This window comes from Cheilinus undulatus, linkage group 24 (assembly GCF_018320785.1).
Source record: "Cheilinus undulatus linkage group 24, ASM1832078v1, whole genome shotgun sequence".
NCBI classification, from domain to species: domain Eukaryota; kingdom Metazoa; phylum Chordata; class Actinopteri; order Labriformes; family Labridae; genus Cheilinus; species Cheilinus undulatus.
The window spans coordinates 23,627,949-23,650,521 of NC_054888.1; the positions used below are offsets into that span (position 1 = coordinate 23,627,949).

The 22,573-nt window shown below is 40.7% G+C and overlaps 1 protein-coding gene across 2 annotated transcripts in view; it reads left to right on the forward strand.

The window, feature by feature from the left end:
- The window catches only part of LOC121506453 (rho GTPase-activating protein 6-like), a 127,842-nt gene that overhangs the window by 93,198 nt on the left and 12,071 nt on the right, over positions 1–22,573 (forward strand). For both annotated transcript variants that reach the window (XM_041782270.1, XM_041782271.1), the window contains exons 2-4: positions 11,405–11,564; positions 16,949–17,020; positions 20,568–20,716. In XM_041782270.1, the coding sequence (XP_041638204.1) occupies positions 11,405–11,564; positions 16,949–17,020; positions 20,568–20,716 (381 nt within the window). The remainder of the gene's footprint in view (positions 1–11,404; positions 11,565–16,948; positions 17,021–20,567; positions 20,717–22,573) is intronic.

Sequence of the window (22,573 nt, forward strand, 5' to 3'; positions counted from 1 at the left end):
CACGGTGTCACAGAACACATTCAGAGTGTGTGATGTCAGTGTCTACCTTGGCAGCTCTGCCGCTGTAATTGCATAACTTTGATGTCAGTGTATTGATGCAGTTGTGCAGGAAGCAGAGGTTTAATTTGGAGGGAGGTGGACACGTCTATGAGAGGTTAATTAGTTTGACTTGGCACGCATTAAAGTCATCTGCTTAAATAAAACTACATCTACAGATAGAAGTTATGCTAGGCTTTACAGTGCCTAGTGAAAACAGATTAATACAAAGTAATGCCAATAAATAAAAATATGTAAAGTAAAATAAGTGCATAAATATTCGCCCCCTTCAGGTCAGTATTTAGTAGAGTCATCTTCAGCTGCACAGCTCTGAGTCTGTGTGGATAGGTCTCAGTCAGGCTCAAACATCTGGACTCTGCAATTTGACTCCATTCTTCTTTGCAAAACTGCTCAAGCTCTGTCAGGCTGCACAGGACTCCGGCATGCATATGGAGCGATTACTGTTACAAAACTATTGCAAATGCATGCACTGATCTGCACATGAATGCAAAGATTTGAAATATGCAAAAGGATGGTCTAAACTGCTGCCTGACGCAGCATGTAATACTAGTCTGTGTGCCATGAGGCAGCCTTGCCTGTGAGTCTGCACTGAGGGCTAAAAATAAACAGTGCCTCTACACTTAAAGATCTGAAGATCTGTAGATCATATGCGGAAGGAGGAGGAGCATCATGTGCATGACAGCCAATTAAGAGGTGAATTTAGTTGCAATTGATGTCTTGTGGGTAGCAAAAAGAGTAAGTTTCCTCCACCAAATAAACGAGTTGCACAATTAACAAATTGGTCTACAGATGCGAAAATCTGTCTAAGCACTTGCAAATAGTTTTGCAACAATAATAGCTCCAGACCTTTTCAAGTCCAGCCACAAATTCTCTATAGGATTGAGGTCTGTGCTTTGACTCGGCCACTCCGGATCATTTCCCTTGCTGTCTTTAAACCTGTATCTTTCTCTATGCTTTGGGACATTGACTTGCTGGAATATACAACTCCTCTAAAGCCATAGATCTCTTGAGACTGAATAACATTGTCCTCCAGGACTTTTGCTGCATTCATTGAACTTTGCAAGACTTGCAGGGCTGGCTGCTGAGAAGCATCCCCACAGCATGATGCTGCCACCACCGGGATGCCTCTCTAAAGACATAGGTCTTTGACAGACTGAATAAGGTCGTTTTCACACCTAAAAGTCTGGGATACTTGGTCAGTTTTGGAACGGAAATTCCAACATTGTTGCACTTTCCTTTGGTTTGGTTCACATTCACACTGCTCTTGGTCAAACGGACCAAAACCGTCTGAACACCTACAACCTCTGCCTGCTAGGGGCGCTGTTGTCTCAAACTAAAGGCGACCAAGAAGAAAAGAAGACGTAGAAGAAGACGAAACCGGAAATCCATCTCCTTCTGCTGATCTTTTCTTCCACATAAACAACAAAAAAACAGAATTTACGCTGTCTTTGGGTTTCTGCTCTTGCATCGGGGCATCATTGGTGAGCTGTCAGCATGCCGTTCTCTGCATGAGATGAATAAATCAGCACCGAGTACGACATGTTTCTATGGCTACCCAGACACAAAGCGAAGTACCGACATATATTTGATCATATTAAATCACATATAAATCCGTACATCATTACGCTTTATGCCACTTCCTGCCTTTGGTTCACAAGTTAGTCTGCTTTGCTTTCATACCTCAAACGAACCGCACCAGGGTTCATTTGGAAGCAGACTGAGACCCCCTGTTTTCAAGCGGACCAGAGTCTGCTTGTTTGGTCCGCACCAGAGGTCATTTGAGCTTTCACACCACTCCAAACAAACCGGACTATCCGGGAAAACGGACCAAAGTTCGTTTAAAGCGGACCAAACAGCTCTGGTGTGAATGCGCCCTAAGACTGTCCACTAGGACATTCCAATATTTTTCATCTACCTTCACAAGCCTTCCAGGGCCAGCTGCTGAGAAGCACCCCAACAGCATGATGCTGCCACCACTATGCTTCACAGTGGGGACTGGCTGATTGTGGCAGATTTACACATGTGCCATAATTCCTTCTATTTCTTTATGATGGATTTAGCTTAACTCTGGGGGATGTTCAGGGCCTTGGACATTTTTTTTGTATCTATCCCCTGACTTCTACTTATTAATAAGCTTTTCTTTGAGTTGCTTGGAGTGTTCTTTTGTCTTCATGATGTAATAGTAGCCAGGCATACTCATTAACCAGTGACCGCACCTCTGTTGAATTAGGTTTAAAGGAGAAGATATCTTTTTTTTTTTTTTTTTGTAATTTTCTTTGATAGGCACTGTGTAGTTCGTAATCATAAAAAAACTGCAAGAAATAAAAATATTGTCAATTTTTGACTCTGCCAAACCGGCTTAAGAGTTGAGGATTTTAATGTGAGTGATTATGTAAAATTCAAGGCAGTCAACCCCAAACTTGCTAAAAAAAAATGCTCTCATAGCCTCAAACTTTGAGGACAAATCAAACATTCATGGCACATATACATCTCTCATTTTAAAGCTGAAGTCACTATCTAAAACTTGAAAAGACGCTGCACCATGCTACTTGGAAAGCCCAATCACAGACTCTCCTTCACTGAATTGCAGTGCTAGTCTGGTTGGTAAAAATAGAAGAGGCATGCTCCGTTGACGAGCGTTCTGCACTCTGATTCCTCATCAATAGCATTATGCAACACAGCGATTTGGCAGTCAGCTCCATTGATCTATTCATCAACTGGCTGCAGCTGATCCAAAGGATCCACGTTGTGTAATGTCGCCTTACAGTATCACCTAATCTCAACTAGAGAGAAACTGAGCTGAGTGAAAGAAATCAGTAAATCCACAATTAACTGCCGTCAGCCTTGGCATGTGCTGCATCCATCCAGCTTTCTTTAAGGTCAGGACTGATTGGAGTCTTGCAGGATTTCCACCCTGGTCGTTGCTCAGTGGATTAAAAGCTTAACAGTTTCTGAAAAGAGGATTTACTTCATTGTGTCTATTTACTGTTGTACAGGGTTTAATAGGGAGATTTCCAGCAGGACTGCTTATGTGTGAATACATTTCTTTGAGGAGTTAGAGATGGAGTGGTGACACACTCATGGTAATGAACACACTGCGGTGCTGCAGGCCGTTAATGATCACGCTGATGTATCTGGAGTGTGAGGATTAATGAGCAGGAAATGAAAAGGCTTATTATTAGCTACATGATAGCATGATGCTGTCGATAAGTCATTAAGGGTAGTAATGATCCAGGAAAGTCTGAGGCAGCAGGCTGGATGATCAGTGCTACTGTAAATCTGAATGTATTCAAATGAGCCTGATGTAAAACGTCACACATCCTCGTATGTATCCCTTTGTCTGTGTCGAGTGGGTTACCATAGTGATATTCCGCTCACTTCCCATGCCTCACTTCTGATTTTCTGTGTATGCGTCACCATGGCAACTGACATATTCCTCAGCCCAAGGCTTATTTTGTGCCATTTGTCCCTTTTGTCTGCAGCAGAACAGAAACCACATGCTGCGATGCGCCCTATGTCAAAATGGCATTAGTCATCGAACGGCGTGGTGTGAGCGTGGTTGGCGTTTTCCACTGGAACATCTGACTTTAGGATGCTAGGTCACACAGACAGTGCTGGATACTGAACTTAAGTAGGAGAAGCTTTACACCTAAGCTTTAGAGAACATTTTATATACTCAGAACTGTTTAAAGCAGGTTATAAACATGCAATATAAGACTAGTAAATAAAGTTTAAAAGCTGCATATAATTGAACCCTTATCTATAGTCCTTAATGATTCAAGTCCTTATCAACACTGCTATTAACAGTTTCAGTTAACTATTTAAGGCTGCAGTTATTTTTGCATTAAAGTAGAACTTGAAGCCTGCAGAGTGGCCTTTAAGTTTGCAACAGTGCCACTATCGTACTCAATAGAAGGCGCTTAATTTTCAAAGAAGTACTTTAAAACCCAGTTTATTTATGCTGCTTAGTATTCAAATATCTTTAGTTGATAAATGCACATGAAAAAACTATGACTATCCTCAGCATTTTCTTTGATAACCAAGCTAAAAGACTCACAATGATGTATGTAATATAATATAACATAATCACAATTGCAATGTTGTCCAGTATGATTGCAATTGCCAGTTTAAATCGTGCAGCACTAATGTGAATGCATGAACAGACATCCCCACAGCATGATGCTTCCACCACCATGCTCCAAAGTGGGGATACAATACAATACACTAACTTTATCTATCCCTGAAGGGAAATTCATTTGTCTGGGTCTCATCTGTTTATGGTAGAGTTATATAGTCTTATTGCTGATGGTATGAAAGATCTTTTATATCTTTCTGTCCTGCAGCGAAGAGAGAGGAGCCGTCCACCAAATGGTGGATGGTGTGTTTGCAGTGTTAAAGATCTTGTCTGAAGGCCCAAAAGCTCCATTTTGGTCTCATCAGACCACTTGACCATGGAGTCTCCCACATGCCTTTTGCTGGCTGCTGAGAAGCATCCCCACAGTAGGGCTGAACGACTTGCAAAACTAACCTAATTGCAATTTTTTCCCCAAATATTGCAATTGTGATTTAATATGCAATTATTCTTGGCTTAATCTTATGTATTTTTTTTGACAAATTCAAGCAATAAATAATTCCATAAATAAGACCATGTGTACTGAAAACAATGAAAGTATTTCAGAGGCAATTAATCCACAGTAGCATGAATCTGAATATGGGGGTGCAACAAGCTTTAAGCTATAAAGGAGGCAGCTGGGGTGGAGGAGGGGAGGCTGGATGACAGCTGATCACAGCTTGGGTACTTCTTGACTTCATGAACTGACGCTAAGCTTCATCAGTTTTAGAAAGAATGAGCGAACTATTTTTGCTCGTGTTGCAAATGTGATGTCATTTTCTTTGTTTAAAGGCATTATCATATTGTCACTCATTTTGATTAAGAAAAACATACATAAAACACGAAAAGGACGATTTTTGTAAACCATTATAGAAAAACTGACACTTGAATGTTGGCATAATGTGCATAACATCTCTGCCGCTGCAAATAAATTGATCTATTAAACTGGTATTTTGACACATTTCAAGTTAAAGAAATATTGCAACTTCTGCCATATAAAAACTGCAGCAGGCCATATTGTGATTTAATCTAAATTGTGATTAATTGCCCAGCCCTACCCCACAGCGTCATCCTGCCACCATCATGCTTCACAGTGGGGAGAGAACTTTCTTCCACTTGACCATGGAGTCTCGTCCAGATTGAATCTGAGTTTTCTTCATCAGTGTCTTTCTCTTTGCCACTCTCCCATAAAGCTCTGACTGGTGAAGAACCCGGCCAACAGTTGTTGTCTGCAGAGTCTCTCCCATCAATAACCATTTCTTCGAGTGTTCTTTTGTCTGTATGGTGTAATGGTAGCCAGGAATGCTGATAAACCAGTGACTGGACATTCCAGAGACAGGTGACTAATTTAATTTTTAATTTCAAATAAGATAGGCTTAATATTTTCCCTTTTGAAGAGTTTTCTTTTCACTTCACTGACTTAGAAATTAGTCGTCCAGGAACTTCTTTAAGATGAAGTCCAAACAGTTCTTTTGGGTGTAAGATACATTATTTATTACAGACATTATAGCACTTAAAGCACAGCTACGTAACGGGGTTTTATACGCTGCTGAAAGCCCATTAATTCAAATCCAAACAAATACAAGTATGGTTGCATTATAAACCAACAAACCCATTATTATATTTTGCCATATACTTCCACCGGGCTGTTGTTTGCCTTTGGTGACCTGCACACTGAAATAACTCGGCGCATTCTTCTACTTCCCATGTCCAATCCTTTTCTGCTCTTACATCCTGCAGAGCATATTCCCTATTTATACTGATTTATCTCTGCCTATGCCAAATTGGATTAAGTGAGGCTAACTGGCAGAAAATACCATTTGTTAAACTTCAGATGATCTGATTAGATCTGCTCGGCCATTCCAGCAAACATCATGGGTGGGGGGTGTGAGAGTTCTAATAAATAGAGAGGAAAACAGATGATGGCTGTGCTGTCGAGGCTTAGCAACCGGTTATATTTTGGAGACAAACATTAGGAGTTAAAAAGATTTGTGACACTAGCTGTGTGGCAGATTTGTCTCTATACAAGCTATGCAAACAGTGTTATATCTCACTAAGCATTCACGTCACGCCAGGAGCTGGAATTACGGATGCTTTGCTTTGTTTTTCCACAGCTATGGAGGCTTGAAGTTTTTGAGATGAGCATGAATGGTGACATGTGATCCCATTAACCTTGATGGCTCATGAGTGCATTGCTTATTAACTCCGCTGATACCGGGGCAGAAATGAGTACTAATGGTGTTGGGCGGTCGACCCCCATTACCCTGTCTGGAGTCGTTTACATACTTAGGAGGCTGGTTTTCTGACATGAACTCAAAATGACTTTTCATCATGCAAAGCAAAGTATGTATTTGTGACCGCTGCAGGCCAGGCTTGAACGTCTGGTGAGGTAAACTTGGCCGCTGATTCATGACGCTTAAGAGCCAAAAGCAGCTGCTCAATGAAGACATATGCAAACATGAAAAACGGACAATTCAGAGTGTAGAGTTTCAGAGCATTCTGCATAATCCTGATGTTCAATAACTAGACTTTTCTTCCATTATTTAATTGATTTATAGACTTTTAAGGACCAGCTGCTTATTTTGGACTGGTTTATGTTTTCCAGTTTGGCTCTGGGATGCTGGAGATCACTCTTCAGTTTTTTTGGATGTGTTGTAACTGTGTTTATTCTCTAAGGTTTTTGTGAAACTGCTTTCATTGTCAGAGGAATTTGAGCTTTTTGACACGACCTTTGCATTTTTGTGGGACTTCAAAGTTTTAGTGACCAGTGGGAAAGTTGGAGGAACATTTTTGGTGTCCTGATTTGGTTATTTTTAGACTCAAGTGGCTTCAATTTGGCTTCTCATTGGCAAAGTCTGTATTTCCCAGCCAGGGCCTTATCTTTTTCAAGCGAACAAATTCACTTGTCATAAACTGCTCCGAGTCTGATCAGCAGCAGCAGTTTGGAAAAAGTTATGACCTTAAAACTTCTGCAGAATTAGTCTACATCTTGAGCCAAGATGCTAGCAAGCCAGTGCCCGGTCTGATAAAGTTTAATGGTGGTGCATGTTGACTAGGGATGTCCCTACGAGGCTGATTTCTTCATTAAATTAGAAACAGGTTTTCTGGGTGTAGATCAGTGATCATCAACTGGTGGCCCGGGGGAAAGCTTTCTGTCTGGCCTCTGAAAGATCATTAAATTCAGAAAAGGAGGAAATAGTTTTAGAATGACTACTGAAATGTACTTTTCAGTCATACTTATTATATATTTTTAAAAAAGGGGTAAGGCTGGCAAAAGTGTTACAAAAATAATAGGTGATAAATGGTAAAATGGGTTGAGGAGTGGCACAAAGGGACAAAAAATGGTGAAAAAAGTGATGAAAATGGGGGAAAAGTAATAAAAAATGGGTTAGAAGTGTCAAAAATAGCACAAGAATAATGAAAAGGGGTTAAAAAGTAACAAAAATGGATAAAAGTGGGTAAAACATACAGGAAAAGGGGTTAAAATTTTGCAAAAAATGGTGAAAGCGTAAAAAAAGTGGCAAAAACTATTAAAAATTGGTTAAAAGTGGCAAAAATAGAGCAACAAATTAATGACAAGGGGTTAAAAAGTGGAAAATAGAAGAAAAGTGGCAAAAATTGATAAAAGGGTGGCACAAAGAGAATAAATTTTGCAGAAAAATTTATTTAAAATGAGCTAAAGAATTGAAAAAAATGAGTTAAAGTGGCAAAAAGTATTAAAAATGGGTAAAAAGTGGCAAAAACAGCAGAAATAGCCTGGCAAAGCTGCAAAAAGGGGTTAAAGAGTGGCAAAATGGATGAAAAGTGGCAAACATTGATTTAAAAGTTGCAATAATTGTTGAAAAAATGTATTGGAAAGGGGTTAAAGTGGCAAAAATGGATAAAAGAGTGGGTAAAACATGCAGGAAAAGGGGTTAAGAGGGGTTAAAAGTTTCAGAAATGGGGGGTAGATAGGGATAGATCTCACTTGTAATGACTAAAAATGTCCTGCGTTTTGAAAGAAAATACAAATACTACTACAATAATGTTTCAATCAGACCAAAATATTTCTTTAATTTTTGTGTATTTGAGGGTTTCTGTCGAGAATAAATCTGGCCCTTGTGCAGATGTTCTTGATGATCCCTGTTGTAGATGATGTTAGCAAGTGCTAGCACTGCCAGCTTTAGGCCCTAGCAGGCTAGCATCTACATGCCTTTGCTAAATGTGCTTATGCATTGCTCATTTCATATGCAATTTCATTGTTTCCCATTGACTGACTCTGTATATGGGTAGTAGAGATGTGTGTTGCATGGTAGTAGCACCATCATGCTGTTGGGGTGCTTCTCAGCAGCCGAAACGGGGCGCTTTTAAAGGTAAAGACAACAAAGTGAGTGATCCGGAATGGCTGAGTCAAAGCCCAGAGACTCTGTGGCTGGACTTAATAAGTACAGTTCATGCCCGATCCCATGCAACCTGACAGAGCTTGAGCAGTTTTGCAAAGAAGAATAGCGAGGGAGATGCTTAACATCAGTGCAATAAAACCAAATCTAATGTGCTTGAATTCATTTTAAAAACAACATCAAAGGTTGATAATTGAGAGCAGAATAATCAGAGATAACCTTGTGTTTGCAGCCTGAGCGTGTCCTTTTAACACTAAAAAGACGAGACTCACTTAACAAGAGGCTACTTTGTCAGAAGTTAAACCGTGCAGGTTAACTCCGGCACGTCTCGGTTTGTAAATCTGAATCATGTCACTGCAGGTCACAGGCTTTCAGCTCATTGTTGCCAGACTCCAGCAGTGGCCCCAGGAATTAGTCCGCCCCCCTCTGCTCTTCTGTCAGCATTCCAGGGGTTTCATAGTTTGACACTTCAGAACTGAAGCTCATCCATCCCCTTCAGAGCCCTGCTGGGCAGAAGCAGCCTGACCGAGCAGAGGCCTCCTATTTAACTTTTCCAACTGTTTGTCTTTTCTTCCCCAGTGTGTGTGTACGTACGTGTGCGTATGTGTGAGCACACGTCAAGCTGTGAGGGAGGTCAAGCAGGAGGGAAGAGGGCTTTCTCGGCCAGCGATAAGGAATGGCGTGCACAAAAGACGCACAGCTGTGCTGAATAAAACGCTCTATTAAAGGAGGTGGCATGTAAATGCTTCCTACTGGACTCGTTACGGACTCATTCACATTCACGGATGCACGCTAAGGTGGCTCTCCAGGGCGTCGGTGTCCACGTCTTGTTTTCCTCCAATGACTGAATGACGGCTCTGTTGCTTCACTAAAATGACAGGGTCTAATAACAAGAGAGCTGACAGCAGGAGCAATGACTCAACGAAAGCTGCATAGCTATTCAAGCCAACCCAAGAGGACGTCCGAACATAACGCCATACGTCCTCAGGACTACAGGGATTTCTCCAGTATCACATCATGGCATACTGGGCCAGCATCCGAGCTGAAGCGGTGATGAGTTTGGAATAAAAATGGGCTGCTGGGAGAAACCTTTCTTTCCCACAGGACTCAGGGAGTAAACATCTTTGGAAAAGGTCAACATGGTGGAATTTTATTTTTCTAAGATCTGATGCAGAATGGTTTCGCTCTGCTCACAGCAGAACAAAATCAAGAGCTTGTAAACACAGACACATTAGAGGCTCTTGTAATCCTCCTGTCTGGATAAGGCATTAGATAAATTGCAGCAGTGTCTCCTCTCTTTCTTTCCCCCCTCCATCTTAACCTTTCCTCTTCCTGACCTCTTCTCTGCGTAGACGGGGAGGAATGCGTGACCAGTGATTCGGATGACTCAAATGTTCAAAGCAATTCATTACAATTCACCTCAATCTATTCCACCTTGATCGCAGATTAAGACAAAGCTGCAGCGTTGACCTTTCCGGGGATGAAAAATGGGCGTGATGGCTGCTTCCCATACCCCGATCATAGCTGCATCTCCTCCTCCACATGCACTCTTAGCGTCATTTAATGTGTGTGGAGAACATACTGAGAATCCATCAGTTCAAGGCCGCTCCATGTCCTCAGTTGCTCCTTAGTCAAAGATGGCCTTTTTGCTTTTGCACATGCAATTTCGTAGTTCATCTCTGAGGATGAGGCTTAATTTTACACATTTGGTTTGGATTAGGTTGCCTTAAACATGCATTCTTGTTGCATTTTTCCAGTCTATCATATTTGTTCCATAATTTTAGAGACTGTAATAACTGCCTTTACATGCTATCTAAAAATAAAATGCTTCAACATGGATTACAGTCACGATAAAAGTATATTTCCATATGCTCTTTGTTACCCAGAGCCTAGCTTTAGCTGGCTAATGTTCCCTCTTCCTTCCAGAATCCTCAACTGTTATCATGTAAAAAAAGCAGTACTCTTTTATTGCTGTGGTTTTCTTCTGTCATCATTGTTTTCTCCACTATTTTATGCAAAATAATAAGCTTATTGAATGCTCCTTAACAATAGGATTTCTTAGCAAAACGTTGATATTGTGCAAAAGTCAAAGAAGATGAGATATTTTATTTCAAAAGTGATACTGGCTTGGTGCAGTAGGTGGTGTGACAGCAAAACCATGAAATTTACCTGTGGATTTGTCGAAGAACAGACCTTAGTCATACCTGTGAAATTTGAATCAAATTGGATGTTTGATATGAGGGTTATGGTGACTTCCTGTCTAACTGGCGAGACAAAAATTGACGAGGCAAGACTGGGCCCCGGTCATGGTCGCACCCTGTGGTGAAAATTCAAGTTTTTTATAAGTTTAGACCACCATCATGTCTGGAATGGGCAAAATAAATCTGGAGTTAATCAGATAAAATCCCTTGGAGTAGTTTGTTAAAATGTGCAACCCAAATTTGACCTTTGAATGATTATAGTGTGCTTCCGGTACATTTTAGAGGATGGTCCCAAGATACTTTTTTTCCCGTCTCATTATGACACATATGTGTGCTGATTTTCATGCCTGTAGCTCTTACCCAGTCCTCTATCACGTTTGGGGCCACTGTGAGGCCCCAGTGTGTTTGACTTGCATGGTTCCACCAAAATAGGAAAATTTCAACTCGGGGACAATTATTGGGAAAGTTTTATGAGTTCTTGAGCATGCTTGACTTTCAAAGTATATTTCTAGTTGGCATATTTATAAAAAATAGTTCACTAGTCATGCTGAAATGTATTACAACAGACTTTTCATGTTTCTAGAATGATTATGTAACATAAAAACCCACATGCATTGTATTTATCTGTTGTTTGATCTGACTTTTCTCCATCCCAGGGTGATTTCACCTGGAGCAGTCTGTCGGGGCGGAGCGTGCGTCTAACACCTGTCGCCATCCAGAGCCTGTCGGAGCTGGAGAGGGCCAAGCTGCAGGAAGTAGCCTACACTCGTTTACACCAGGACTATGACCTTGGATGTCAGATAACCATCCCTAAAGGTTAGAGAATGAGTATTTTATGTGTTTCAAACTAAACTTGAACTGTTATGTAATTTCTATTTTTGTTAATTCCAGATTTACTACTTTACAAAACTCCAGATGGCTTTAACTTTTCAGGACCATTAACATTGACATGGCTGTTAACTGTGACAGAACACATCTGTGATTGAGCTTCTCCATGTTTCTAATGCTACTCTGTTGATACCCCTAATCCCGGTTTGCTGTGTAAGCTACAGCAGCTACTTTCAAGTGCCCCATAAAGAAAAGCCAACACTCTCGCATCTGACCACATCCTCCTGTCATGTTTCAAGTGTATCTAAAGGAAGTCGTGTTGGTTCTGTGTTTAGGGAAGTTGTGACAACACACTGGCTGAGATATAAACCACTTCACATTGGGATCGGGTGCATCCGGTTTGACGTTGTATCTGTTACCCCCTCCTCCTTGTGGCAACACGTGACTCCCTTTCCGTTACAGCGAAGGCAGAGTGCATGCGATAACCCAACAAAAAACTCAGTTAAAACATTAACAGCCAAACAACAGCATTTAATCTGATGAGGTCTAGGGTCTAGCAATGACTGAATTAGGCTGATGAATCCTGATCTATCAGAAACGGGCAGAAACTGATGGACTTTATGTGGTTCGTTTCACGGTGGGCCCACCCACGCTAAAATTGTTGACACACCTATCAGCCTAAAAATAGAGAAAGAATACAAAAAAGAAAAAAAACCTAAAAAGGAAGTAACCCCTATTTTACATTTTTTCTGATTTCATAAATCAGTCATGCTCAATATAATTTGCCTTAAAAAAATCTTTAATGTCAAAGTAAAAACAGACTTCTAATAAGTGATGTCAATCAAATAAAAAAAAAAAAAAAACATTGGATTGAGGTCTGGGCTTTGACTCGGCCACTCTAGAACATTCTCCTTGTGGTCTTTAAAATATTTCTGTGCAGCGTTCACTGGATACTTTGGCTCATTGTCTTACAGGAAAGTAAATCTACTCCCAATTCACAGATTCCTTGCAGACTGCAAAGGTTTGTCCTCCTGGATTTTCCTGCCAGGAGCATCCCCACAGCATGATGCTGCCACCACCGTGCTTCACATTGGGGGTGGTGTGTTTGTAGTGTGTTGTCTGATTGTCAGTTTTTTTGTTTTGACCTCCTGACTTGACCTTTCTAAAAACCTTTGCTCTGAGGTGCCTGGAGGGTCCTTTTGTTTTCATGGTGTAATGGTAAGCCAGGAATACTGGACCTTCCAGACACAGGTGTCTTTATACTACAATCACTTGGGACACATTCACTGCACTCAGGTGATCCTTATTGCACCAGTTGTGAGGCTACTAGCACCAACTGTCTGGACATCTGTCACTTGAAAGGGGGCGAATATTTATGCATTCATTTCACATTTCGTATTTCTGTTTAACGTACAAATTTAGGAGGCAAGACTATTTTTGCTGTCCTTGAAGATTTAAAGAACATAAGTTGAGTTTTGTCTACTCTGTCAGAGACTGCTGAAAGTGTACATCAGTAAATGACATCATCATCAGCAAAACGATGATTTTGGAATATTCTGTCCGATGCATTTTAAGTAGAAAATGAAAAAAAGTGGGCCGAGTAATGAACCTTGAGGTGACCCGTTGTAGATCTGTATAATTTCGGAGTTTACATTTATGAAGAAAAAAGCCTTAAACGTTCGTTAGCAAGCTAAAAATCAAATGCTAAGGAAACCCAAAGCTTTCAGCCAATCTAGTTAGACACGGTGATCAAAAGTGTTCCGATGGCAGAAAAAGGGCAAAAGCCATTTTTTGGTGAGGTTCTATGAAGTTTAAAGTATTTTTATTCATATTTGACTGTTTTAACAAACATTAGAAAGTGAAGTAATCCAATAGTTTGAATTAAAAAAAATGCACAAATACCAACAGATGACATTTTTTAAAATGATGCATTATTATTATGCTTTCTCTTGTCTAATTTATCCTCTCGTGACAGCTTGAATCAATCTTTTGTTGTATTTTTAAAGCCAGCTGGGTAGACGAGTGTCTTGTTTACATTATCAGATCATCTTATCAGTTATATCGTACTAACACATGATGCTATTTCTGTGTTTTTAGTAGAGCTGGGCAATTGATCACAAATTAGATTAAATTGCAATATGGCATGCTGCAATTTTCAAATTGCAGACAGTGCAATATTTCTTTAACCTGAAAAGTGTCAAAATACCAGTTTGATACAATATTTTTTTCTTTTTGTATGCTTTATACCAGTGTTACTCAACCCTGCTCAACCAAAGAGCCAAGTAGCTGAAAAATACCTTTGCAAGAGCCACAATCTCAGTGGTGAAAAGTGGCAAAAATGGGTTAAGTAGCAAGTTAAAGGTGGCAAAAATGGTCAAAAAGTAACAGAAATGGGTGTAAAGGGGAGGAAATTGGGAGGAACATTGGAAAAAAGGTCAGAAAGTAGCAAAAATCGGTGAGAAGTGACAAAAAATGAGTTACTGTTGGCATAAGGTGGTATAAGAGTGGCAAAACAGTGGGAAAAAATGAGTGAACAGTGACTAAAATGGGAAAAAAGCAGTCAAAATTGGCTAAAATGGGGAGAAAATATGAAAAAAGTGGTATTTAATGACAATACGTAGCCTAAATGGGTGAAAATGCAGAGAAAAAGGGTGAGAAGGGGCAAAAATGGAATAAAAGTGGCAAAAAATTGGGGAAAAAGTTGCAAGAAAAGTTTCAAAATGGGCAAAAAAAAGTAGGGAAAAAGTGATATTAAATGGCAAAAGATAGCATTTAAAGGGAAAAATGGGATAAAAGTGGTAAAAAATGGGGAAAAAATGGTTTTCAATGGCAAAAAGGTAGCTTAAATGAGTGAAAAGTGGAAAAAAAGGTGAAAAAAGTCACCCTTTTTTAAAGTTCTCTGGGGGAATAACATTTGAAATTAAGACATAAAAGAGCCACATGTGAAAAACTGAGGAACCTAAATAATTGCATTTCAAATTGCAATTGCAATATTGCAGGAAAAAATTGCAGTTAGATTATTTTTGCAAATGGTTCCGCCCTAGTTTTCAGACCTTAGAGTCCTTAGCCTACTTGCATAACCAGAGCTCCTCACACAGATGCACACACTGCACAGCTTGCAGCACTTCCTCATTGCACTATATAGGAGTAGATTGGCAGTCGTAGACGCCGTATAGTGCAGCCTGTGGATTATCCAGGGCCTTGCATTCCAGCTGAAGGTTAAACCTCTCCCCAGCATGATTTAATACGTACTTGTCTGTGTTGCTTATGAATTCCAGAGCCCTTAACGGCCCGCCATGTGCTTGCTAGGGAAATATTTCGCCCCGTGTGTAAGAGAGAGTGTGTGATTGCTATTTCAGCGCTGCTAATGTGGGCGTCAAAGCCCTGCTGTTGCTCGTATTCATCCGGGTGCCAGGGGTCATGTCTCTAGTGTTTCTCCAAGAGTAAGAAAAAAGGTTATAGTGAAATTGAAACAAGAGGGAGTAAATGAGAGCTGACGAGGCGAGGGTGTGATGAGAAAAGAAGGTTCATCAGACTGGTTGGGAGTTGGACTGGGGAGGATTGGAGGTTCGGGGGATTTCCGTACGGCTTTGGGAGCCATCTGTCAAAAATCCAAACCATTTCCTATCTCTGCTTCTCTCTCTCTCTCTCCATCATAACATCTGCTTTCTTTCTCCAAAGCTGCACCCCCTCCTCACTGTTTCCCACCTACTTTCTCCAAAAGATTCCCTCCTTGTCCTTTTGAGCCTGTTCTCTCTTAATGACAAGTTTCTAATAAATCACCCTAATGGCTCTGATTTGATTAGCAGCAGACTTGTTCAGATTCGCCTGAAAAGTTCACATACTGAAACTGAACCTGCTCACTGACGTAACAGGCTAATGCGACCATCAAACGTGTGCTGGAGGTTGGGTAGAGTTTCCTGAGTGACTCATTTGATACAGCAGAAAGAACATCTGGGGGTTCAAGCTGAGGCTGCCCCACCATCACTCCAAAGAAAGCTCCTCTGCATGGGTCCACAATGATATGCACACGCTCGGTTTTGGATGCTGAAAAACAAACAGAACAAAGCGAGCGAATGATAGCATCAGGAGTTGCTGAGGTTTCACAAACTGACATCCTGGCCCCCAGACGAGGAGACTTTCAAGCTGCCTGTGCCGTGATTTCCAGATCTTCCTGATCATTAATCAGGAGTCATTCATCATGTGGACAGCTGACGAAGTGGCCTTCCCTCTTTAAGTGCACTTTAGTCCAAAAACCTGGATCCAAAGTGCTCACATATGCACTTTTAGATCAACTGATCCGTCTCATAGCTTGGTGTTGTTTTCTGGGCTGGTTCTTTTTGCAATTTAAGTACATTAGACGTCACTGGGCTGTAGGGGTTAATAACCAGAACCACTCTGAAAAGATGCATGCCCTGTAGGTACAGTAATAGCACTGAGATAGCCTGCTATTGCTAGTAAATGCTCAGTGAGAAAAAGCAGAGAAATCAGTGAAAGTAACTCGTATTTGTGAATAATCAAATTAAAGATAGCTCAAAGATTTTCTCAGAGGACAATTATTGCAATATTTTGTATCTCTGTATGGTCTAAAGAAGTGTAACTGAACCAAAGAGCCAAATTGTTGAAAAGTTTTTTTTTTTTTTTTTGCAAGAGCCACAATCTAAGTGGTGAAAAGTGGCAAAAATGGGTTGAAGTAACAATTAAAGTAAGTTAAAGATGGCAAAAATGGTCAAAAAGCAGCAAAAATGGATGAAAAGGGGCGAACATGGGGAGAAAAAGTGGAAAAAGAGTCAAAAAGTAGCAGAAGTTGGTGAGAAGTTACAAAAAAAATGAGTTACAGGTGCCAAAAAATTCTCCCTTTTTTAAGGTTTTCTGGGGAATAATATTCTTAATTAAGACATAAAAGAGCCACAAGTTGAATAGCACTGAGGTAGAGGGTAAAATGAATGCGGCAAAATGTAGGAAATCTTTATAAGTGAACTACGGCTTGGGAGAAGATTGATACACTTTACATGCTGGTTTTAATACCAGAGATGTTGAGACAAGCACCATTTGAATCAAATCTGGTTAAAACCGGTCTATGAGAGCCCAGCAGTCACACTAGAGGACACTCTTCCCTCCTTCTCACGTATCAGCATGTGTAGATAAACAATAAAAGCCATTTAACAGAATCATCTGCTGACTAACCCCAGAGCTGTCCTGTCTGATATGTCAGTGAAATGGATTTGAGTTCAGAGACAGGTTTCCCCCTGTGGTTAATCTGAGTCTGCATTCTTGACATAAGCTTATTAGATATAAAAGAGATAAGATACAGCAGATATGGAAACCATTTGCTACACATGATTTATTTTCTTGTTTTTCTTCCGGCGCAGATGGACAGAAGAGGAAAAAGTCGCTGAGGAGGAAGTTGGACTCGCTTGCAAAAGAGAAGAGTAAAGACAAAGGTACGCCAAGTTCTTTTACTCCAGTTCACAGAGTTTTCTCTTTCTTCTTCCTCGTCGCTCTCCTGCTAGAGAGACACGGGGCACGTCTACGGTCTCCGCCCCCACAGGCAGGTGAACAGTGAGGTTATAAAAACACACTCTGTGTTTACTGGGCTTTGACAGTTTATATTTAGCTGAAGTGAAGGGACTCCTTGTAAGGGGACTGGCTCAGAGAAGGAGCCACTCTGCTGCACAAAGAGGAATATTTGGCAGAAACAGAGAGAAGTTCGTTCTACAGCAGTGCAGCTGGAGAGAGAAGCAGGAGATCAAAATGAGCTGGGTTTGTTAAATCTGAGAGTGTTGTTAGTGATAAACATGTAGATTACAATATCAAGTATTAGTAGCATTAAAACTTTACACTGAACAGCAGCAGAGCTCAGCCTGCAGACGGACACTGACTGAACCCTCACTGATAGAAAGAATCTGTATGGACTAGATCTATCTATTCATCCATAGTCTATCCTTCACAGATCATCCATCCATCCATCCATCCATCCATAATCTATTATTTACTGATCATCCATCCATCCATCCATCCATCCATCCATAATCTATTATTTACTGATCATCCATCCATCCATCCATCCATCCATCCATAATCTATTATTTACTGATCATTCAGCCATCCATCCATCCATTATCTATCCTTCACTGATCATCCATCCATCCATCCATCCATCCATAATCTATCCTTCACCAATCATCCATCCATCCATCCATCCATCCATGATCTATCCTTCACCAATCATCCATCCATCCATCAACCCATAATCTATTTTTCACCGATCATCCACCATCCATCCATCCATCCATAATCTATTATTCACTGATCATCCATCCATCCATGATCTATTCTTCACCGATCATCCATCCATCATCATCTGCCCTCCTATTAACCATCCTTTTTCTGTCCATCTATCATCATTCCATACATCCATCTTTCCATTTATCCATCCATTCATCATCCATCATCATCCATCCATCCATCATCATCTGCCCGCCTATTAACCAATCTTCTTCTGTCCAGCTGTTATCCATCTATCCATCTAACCATCCATCATCCATCCATTATTCCATCATTCATCTATCCATCATCATTCATCCATCCATCCCTCCATCATTGGTTCATCTATCATCCATCCAAACATCACCCATCCATCTATCATCTGTCCATCTATCTATCATCCATCCATCCATCATCCATTAATCTTTCATCTATCATTTATCACCTAACCCTCCATGAATCCATCCATCCTTTCATCCATCTGTCACCCATCTCTCTATACGACCATCCATCATCCATCTGTCATCGATCCATCATTTTATCCATCGTTTTATCCATCCATCCATCTTTTCATTTATCCAACGTCTGTTTGCCCGTCCATCTATTCATCACCCTTTTATACATCCATCTGTCATCCATCAATGCATCCATCCATCCATCCTTCCTTGCATCCATGAATCCATCTATCCATGCATCCATCTTTCCATTTATCTGTCTGTCTGTCTGTCTGTCCATCCATCCATCAACCTTTTATAAATCCATCTATCATCCATCCATCCATCCTTGCATCTGTTACCCATCTCTCTGTACAACTATCCATCATCTAGCCATCATCCATCCATCTTTCCATCCATCCATCCATCATCCAATAGGTCATTCTACAACACCGATGTTTCTTCCCTTTAGCAGCACCCTGCTCCTGATTTCTTAATAACTAATATACAAGCATGTATCAAAACATCCTACAGTCATGTGTCAGCAGCAGCGAGGTGCATCAGCATTGATGAAGAAAGCATTAATGAGAAGACGTCATATGTAAGTGGACCCCCGTGTTGAGAGAAGAGCTGTTATGGCTATGGGAGATGGGAGGCATTAATTGGGATCAGCAGGTCAACAGCTGATCACAGCTGGGGGTATGATATCCTGCATGACCTAACGCTAAGCTTCATTTGCTCACAATCACTCCAAGTCAAGAATAACCCTCTAGAATTCTCCAAATATCCTCACTGGCGAATCACAATCCAGGAAGGATGGGGCGTCTAATGATGCAGAAGAGAAACTGAGCTGATTGTCTCAAGTCATTCAATAATGGATGCTACTAAGGAAAGCAGAAGCCGATTTTGCAGACACAGATCCATGAACAGGTGCCATCTTTGTTCATCTTGGAGTATCTAAGACATATGTATTGCTGATATGAGCACCAGAGAGAGCCGTTAAGCTCTGAGTGTTAAGTTGTAAAGATGATGAAGCTGCTACAGAATGCTACAGCTGTGTTTGCTGAAAATGATACGCATGCTTTGGCCTGGGATCAAGTCAACAACAACTGTGACAACTGTGAGTCTGCTGGCAGGTTATTTCAGACTTAGAGGAATATTACAGAGTGAACTCTGAGGACTAAAACTTCACTTCTATATGTTATGTAACATAAATGTTCCAGTTGAGTACATGTCTGGCTCTGCTCTTCTTAAACAGATGGAAGTGTGGTCTAACCTGCCAAATCAGCTTAATTTTCTCTCAGGGTCCTGGATGTTTCACTTCAAAGCTGGATGCTGTTTATCTTGTTTTAAACTCCAACCAACTGTGCACAACAAAATTTGGTGTTATTTATAACTTTCCCCAGGCTGAGAGCGAGTCTGTATGAACACATCAACGAACACATGAAGAAGAAAAAGGCCTGGAAAATGTAGATTTATGAAAATGTGACATGACATGATAAATACCCTGGCAGTGCATCGTACATTATAGGCTCCAGATTGCAGGAGTGTATGTGCATGGCTGCAGGTTACATAAGCGGTGTTGACGCGGCGAGGCCTGCAGAACAAATCCGTTGTGTCACAGTGTTCGCGGTCATGTTTTTAGCGAGCAGTTGTGGTTATGGAATGCATTTTGCTTCTTTCTTCATTTATCGAACAGCTGTGCATGTTTTCCCTCAACTCCTGGCTCCGGCGTTGGGATTTTAAAGGAATATGTCGTCTGTGAGGGCCCGCTATGACTTCATTTCTCTCTGAAGTTCGCCTTCCTCCGAGTTAATTACAATACTTTTATATAAACTTCTGCTCAACTATGTCATTTGTGACTTCATGCCAAAGCAAACTGGGCTCTGTCTTTCGTCATTCTTCTAAATGAGTGAAAATGGAACAAAGGAGCATGCTCGCTGTTATGTCTCAGCGCTGAGCGGCTTCTAAAGCTGGCCTGAAAGGAGAGCTGCACGTTGCCTGTGGTTGAGAATCATCAAAGTTGTGTTATTATGGCGAGAAACACTAGAATTAGTGGTCTGTCAAAGCTTGGACTTGCCTTCTGTGATGTCTTATTTTGGAAAACAGATGTAGCGATGTAGGAGGTTTACTGACATGCTGAATGTCTTTAGAGGTTTTTATTGAGAGTAATAAATGTTTCATGTTCTCTCTGAAGGTTCATAGAGTTTAAATGCTATTTTAGGAAGTGGCTATTAAGGACTAATTTCCCTGTTGCAGCTTACTTACGTTTTACATCCTTTATTCCCAGAATGCATTCCCCAGGCCTTTGGCATCCCCCTCTCCCAGGTCATCGCCAATGACAGGACGCACAGGCAGCGCCAGGATGGCTACCGCCACGACCCGCCACCACGTGAGGAGCACAAGGACCCCTCAGATCTCGTCTCATCCATCATACAGGTACTTTTCATTTCACTCTCAGTCCTGCTGCCACTTCTGTGTTTTGAATGTCTGATATCATCGTCAGCACTGTGTATGCAGCATCTGTGAGTCTACAGCTGCCATCACAGATACATCAGCATGACTCTCGAGGCAGACAATTTCACGAGGCTGATCTTAAGTGAGTTTATTCCGGCTATCAGCAGCACCTCATCCTGATGCTTGATGTTAAACACGTTCACGGCACAAAAATGCAGATTGGTTAATCATAACAGTCACAGCTGCTCAACACTGTGAGCTCTCATTTAATCAAAAGTTACACTCACAGGACTCATCAGGTTGAAGCTTTATAGGTAGTGAGAAATGGCTAATAACATTTATGTAATAGTAGTTTGGTTAATCTTGAAGTTCATGAAGAAACAAGTCACCCCATCCACTTCTCTTCTAATGTGTGATGTCATTGAGGCAACTGCCATGTTCTGTAGAGGACTATTTTACAAACAGGCCTGGTACCAAGGCCGCCCATAAGGGGGGATAAAGAGGGAAGAGCTTTCTGGGGCCATGCCAAATAGGGGGCCCATAGAGGTCTGCAAAACCATAATTAATTGTAAAGTTAAGCTGTGATAACAACATTTATTTTTAACCCCAATAATGACCACTCTTATCAAAGCAACAAAAATAAATAGCCTTTATCAATGCTGTAGTCCCCTCTCCTTAAAACATAATAACCTCCTTTTAGGTGGTGAAAACAATATGGATGGGAACACTGAAGGGAAGTAATGCCAGATGTCAGGATGCCAGAAAATAAAGCAGAAGGAGTCATGCCAACTTTTGTGGAAAAATACATGAATAGTTGCCAAATGATGCAACTATAGGTTAAGAGTGGAAAAGTTGGTTTAAAGTGGCAAAAAGTTGTGAAAATGGGTTAAAAGGAGCAGAAATGGATTGAAAAATTGAAATAAAAGAGGCAAAAATGTGTTAAATGGCAATAAAAATGGGCAAAACACATTAAATGGGGCAGACAGTAGAAAAAAAATGGTTAAAAGTTGCAAACGTGATGAAAATGGGTTTTAAGTGGCAAAGAAGAGGTTCACAATGGCAAAATGGGTTAAGAAGTGCCAAGAAAGTGGTGGAAATGGGTTAAATATTGCAAAAAAAAAAAAGAATCAAAAATGTGTCAAAAATGGCAATAACGTGTTGAACGTGGCTAACACTGGGGAAAATGGTCAAAGTGTCAAAAAAACTTGATGAAAATAGATTTCAAGTTTTAAGAATAGCTTTAAAGCGACAAAAAGGGTGGCAAGTGGCAAAGAACTGGCAAAATAAGATAAAAGTGGCAAACAGAGGTCAACAGTGCCAATTTAGTGGCAAAAAAATGGGTTAAAAGTGAAAAAAATTGCTGATCAACATGCCAACATTGGCCAAAGTTGCCTTAAGGTGGCCAAAAATGTGAAAACAGATAATATTTGGAAAACACTGGCAAAAGATTGGTTAAAAAAGGTCAAAAACGGTGTCGAAAATGGGTTACAGGTGGAAAAAATGGCTTTAGAATGAAAAGAAGCAGTTAAATGTGTATAAAGAGTGGCAGATATGGTTTAAAAGTTGTAAAAGAAGTGGCAAACAGATGTTAAGAGTGGCTACAGGTGGCAAACATGGGTTAAAAGTGTGTGTGTGTGTGTGTGTGTGTGTGTGTGCGTGTGTGTGTGGGTGGGGGGGTTTAAAGTAGTAAAAATGGTTTCCAAGTGGCAAAATGGGTTGGAAAAAGTGGTGAAAAGTTGTTAAAAAGTGGCACAGTTAAACAGTCTAAACATCAGAGCCAAAAAAAGAAACAGCTGTTATTAACCAATATGTAGTAAAAGTTAGATAACATTGGCTCAT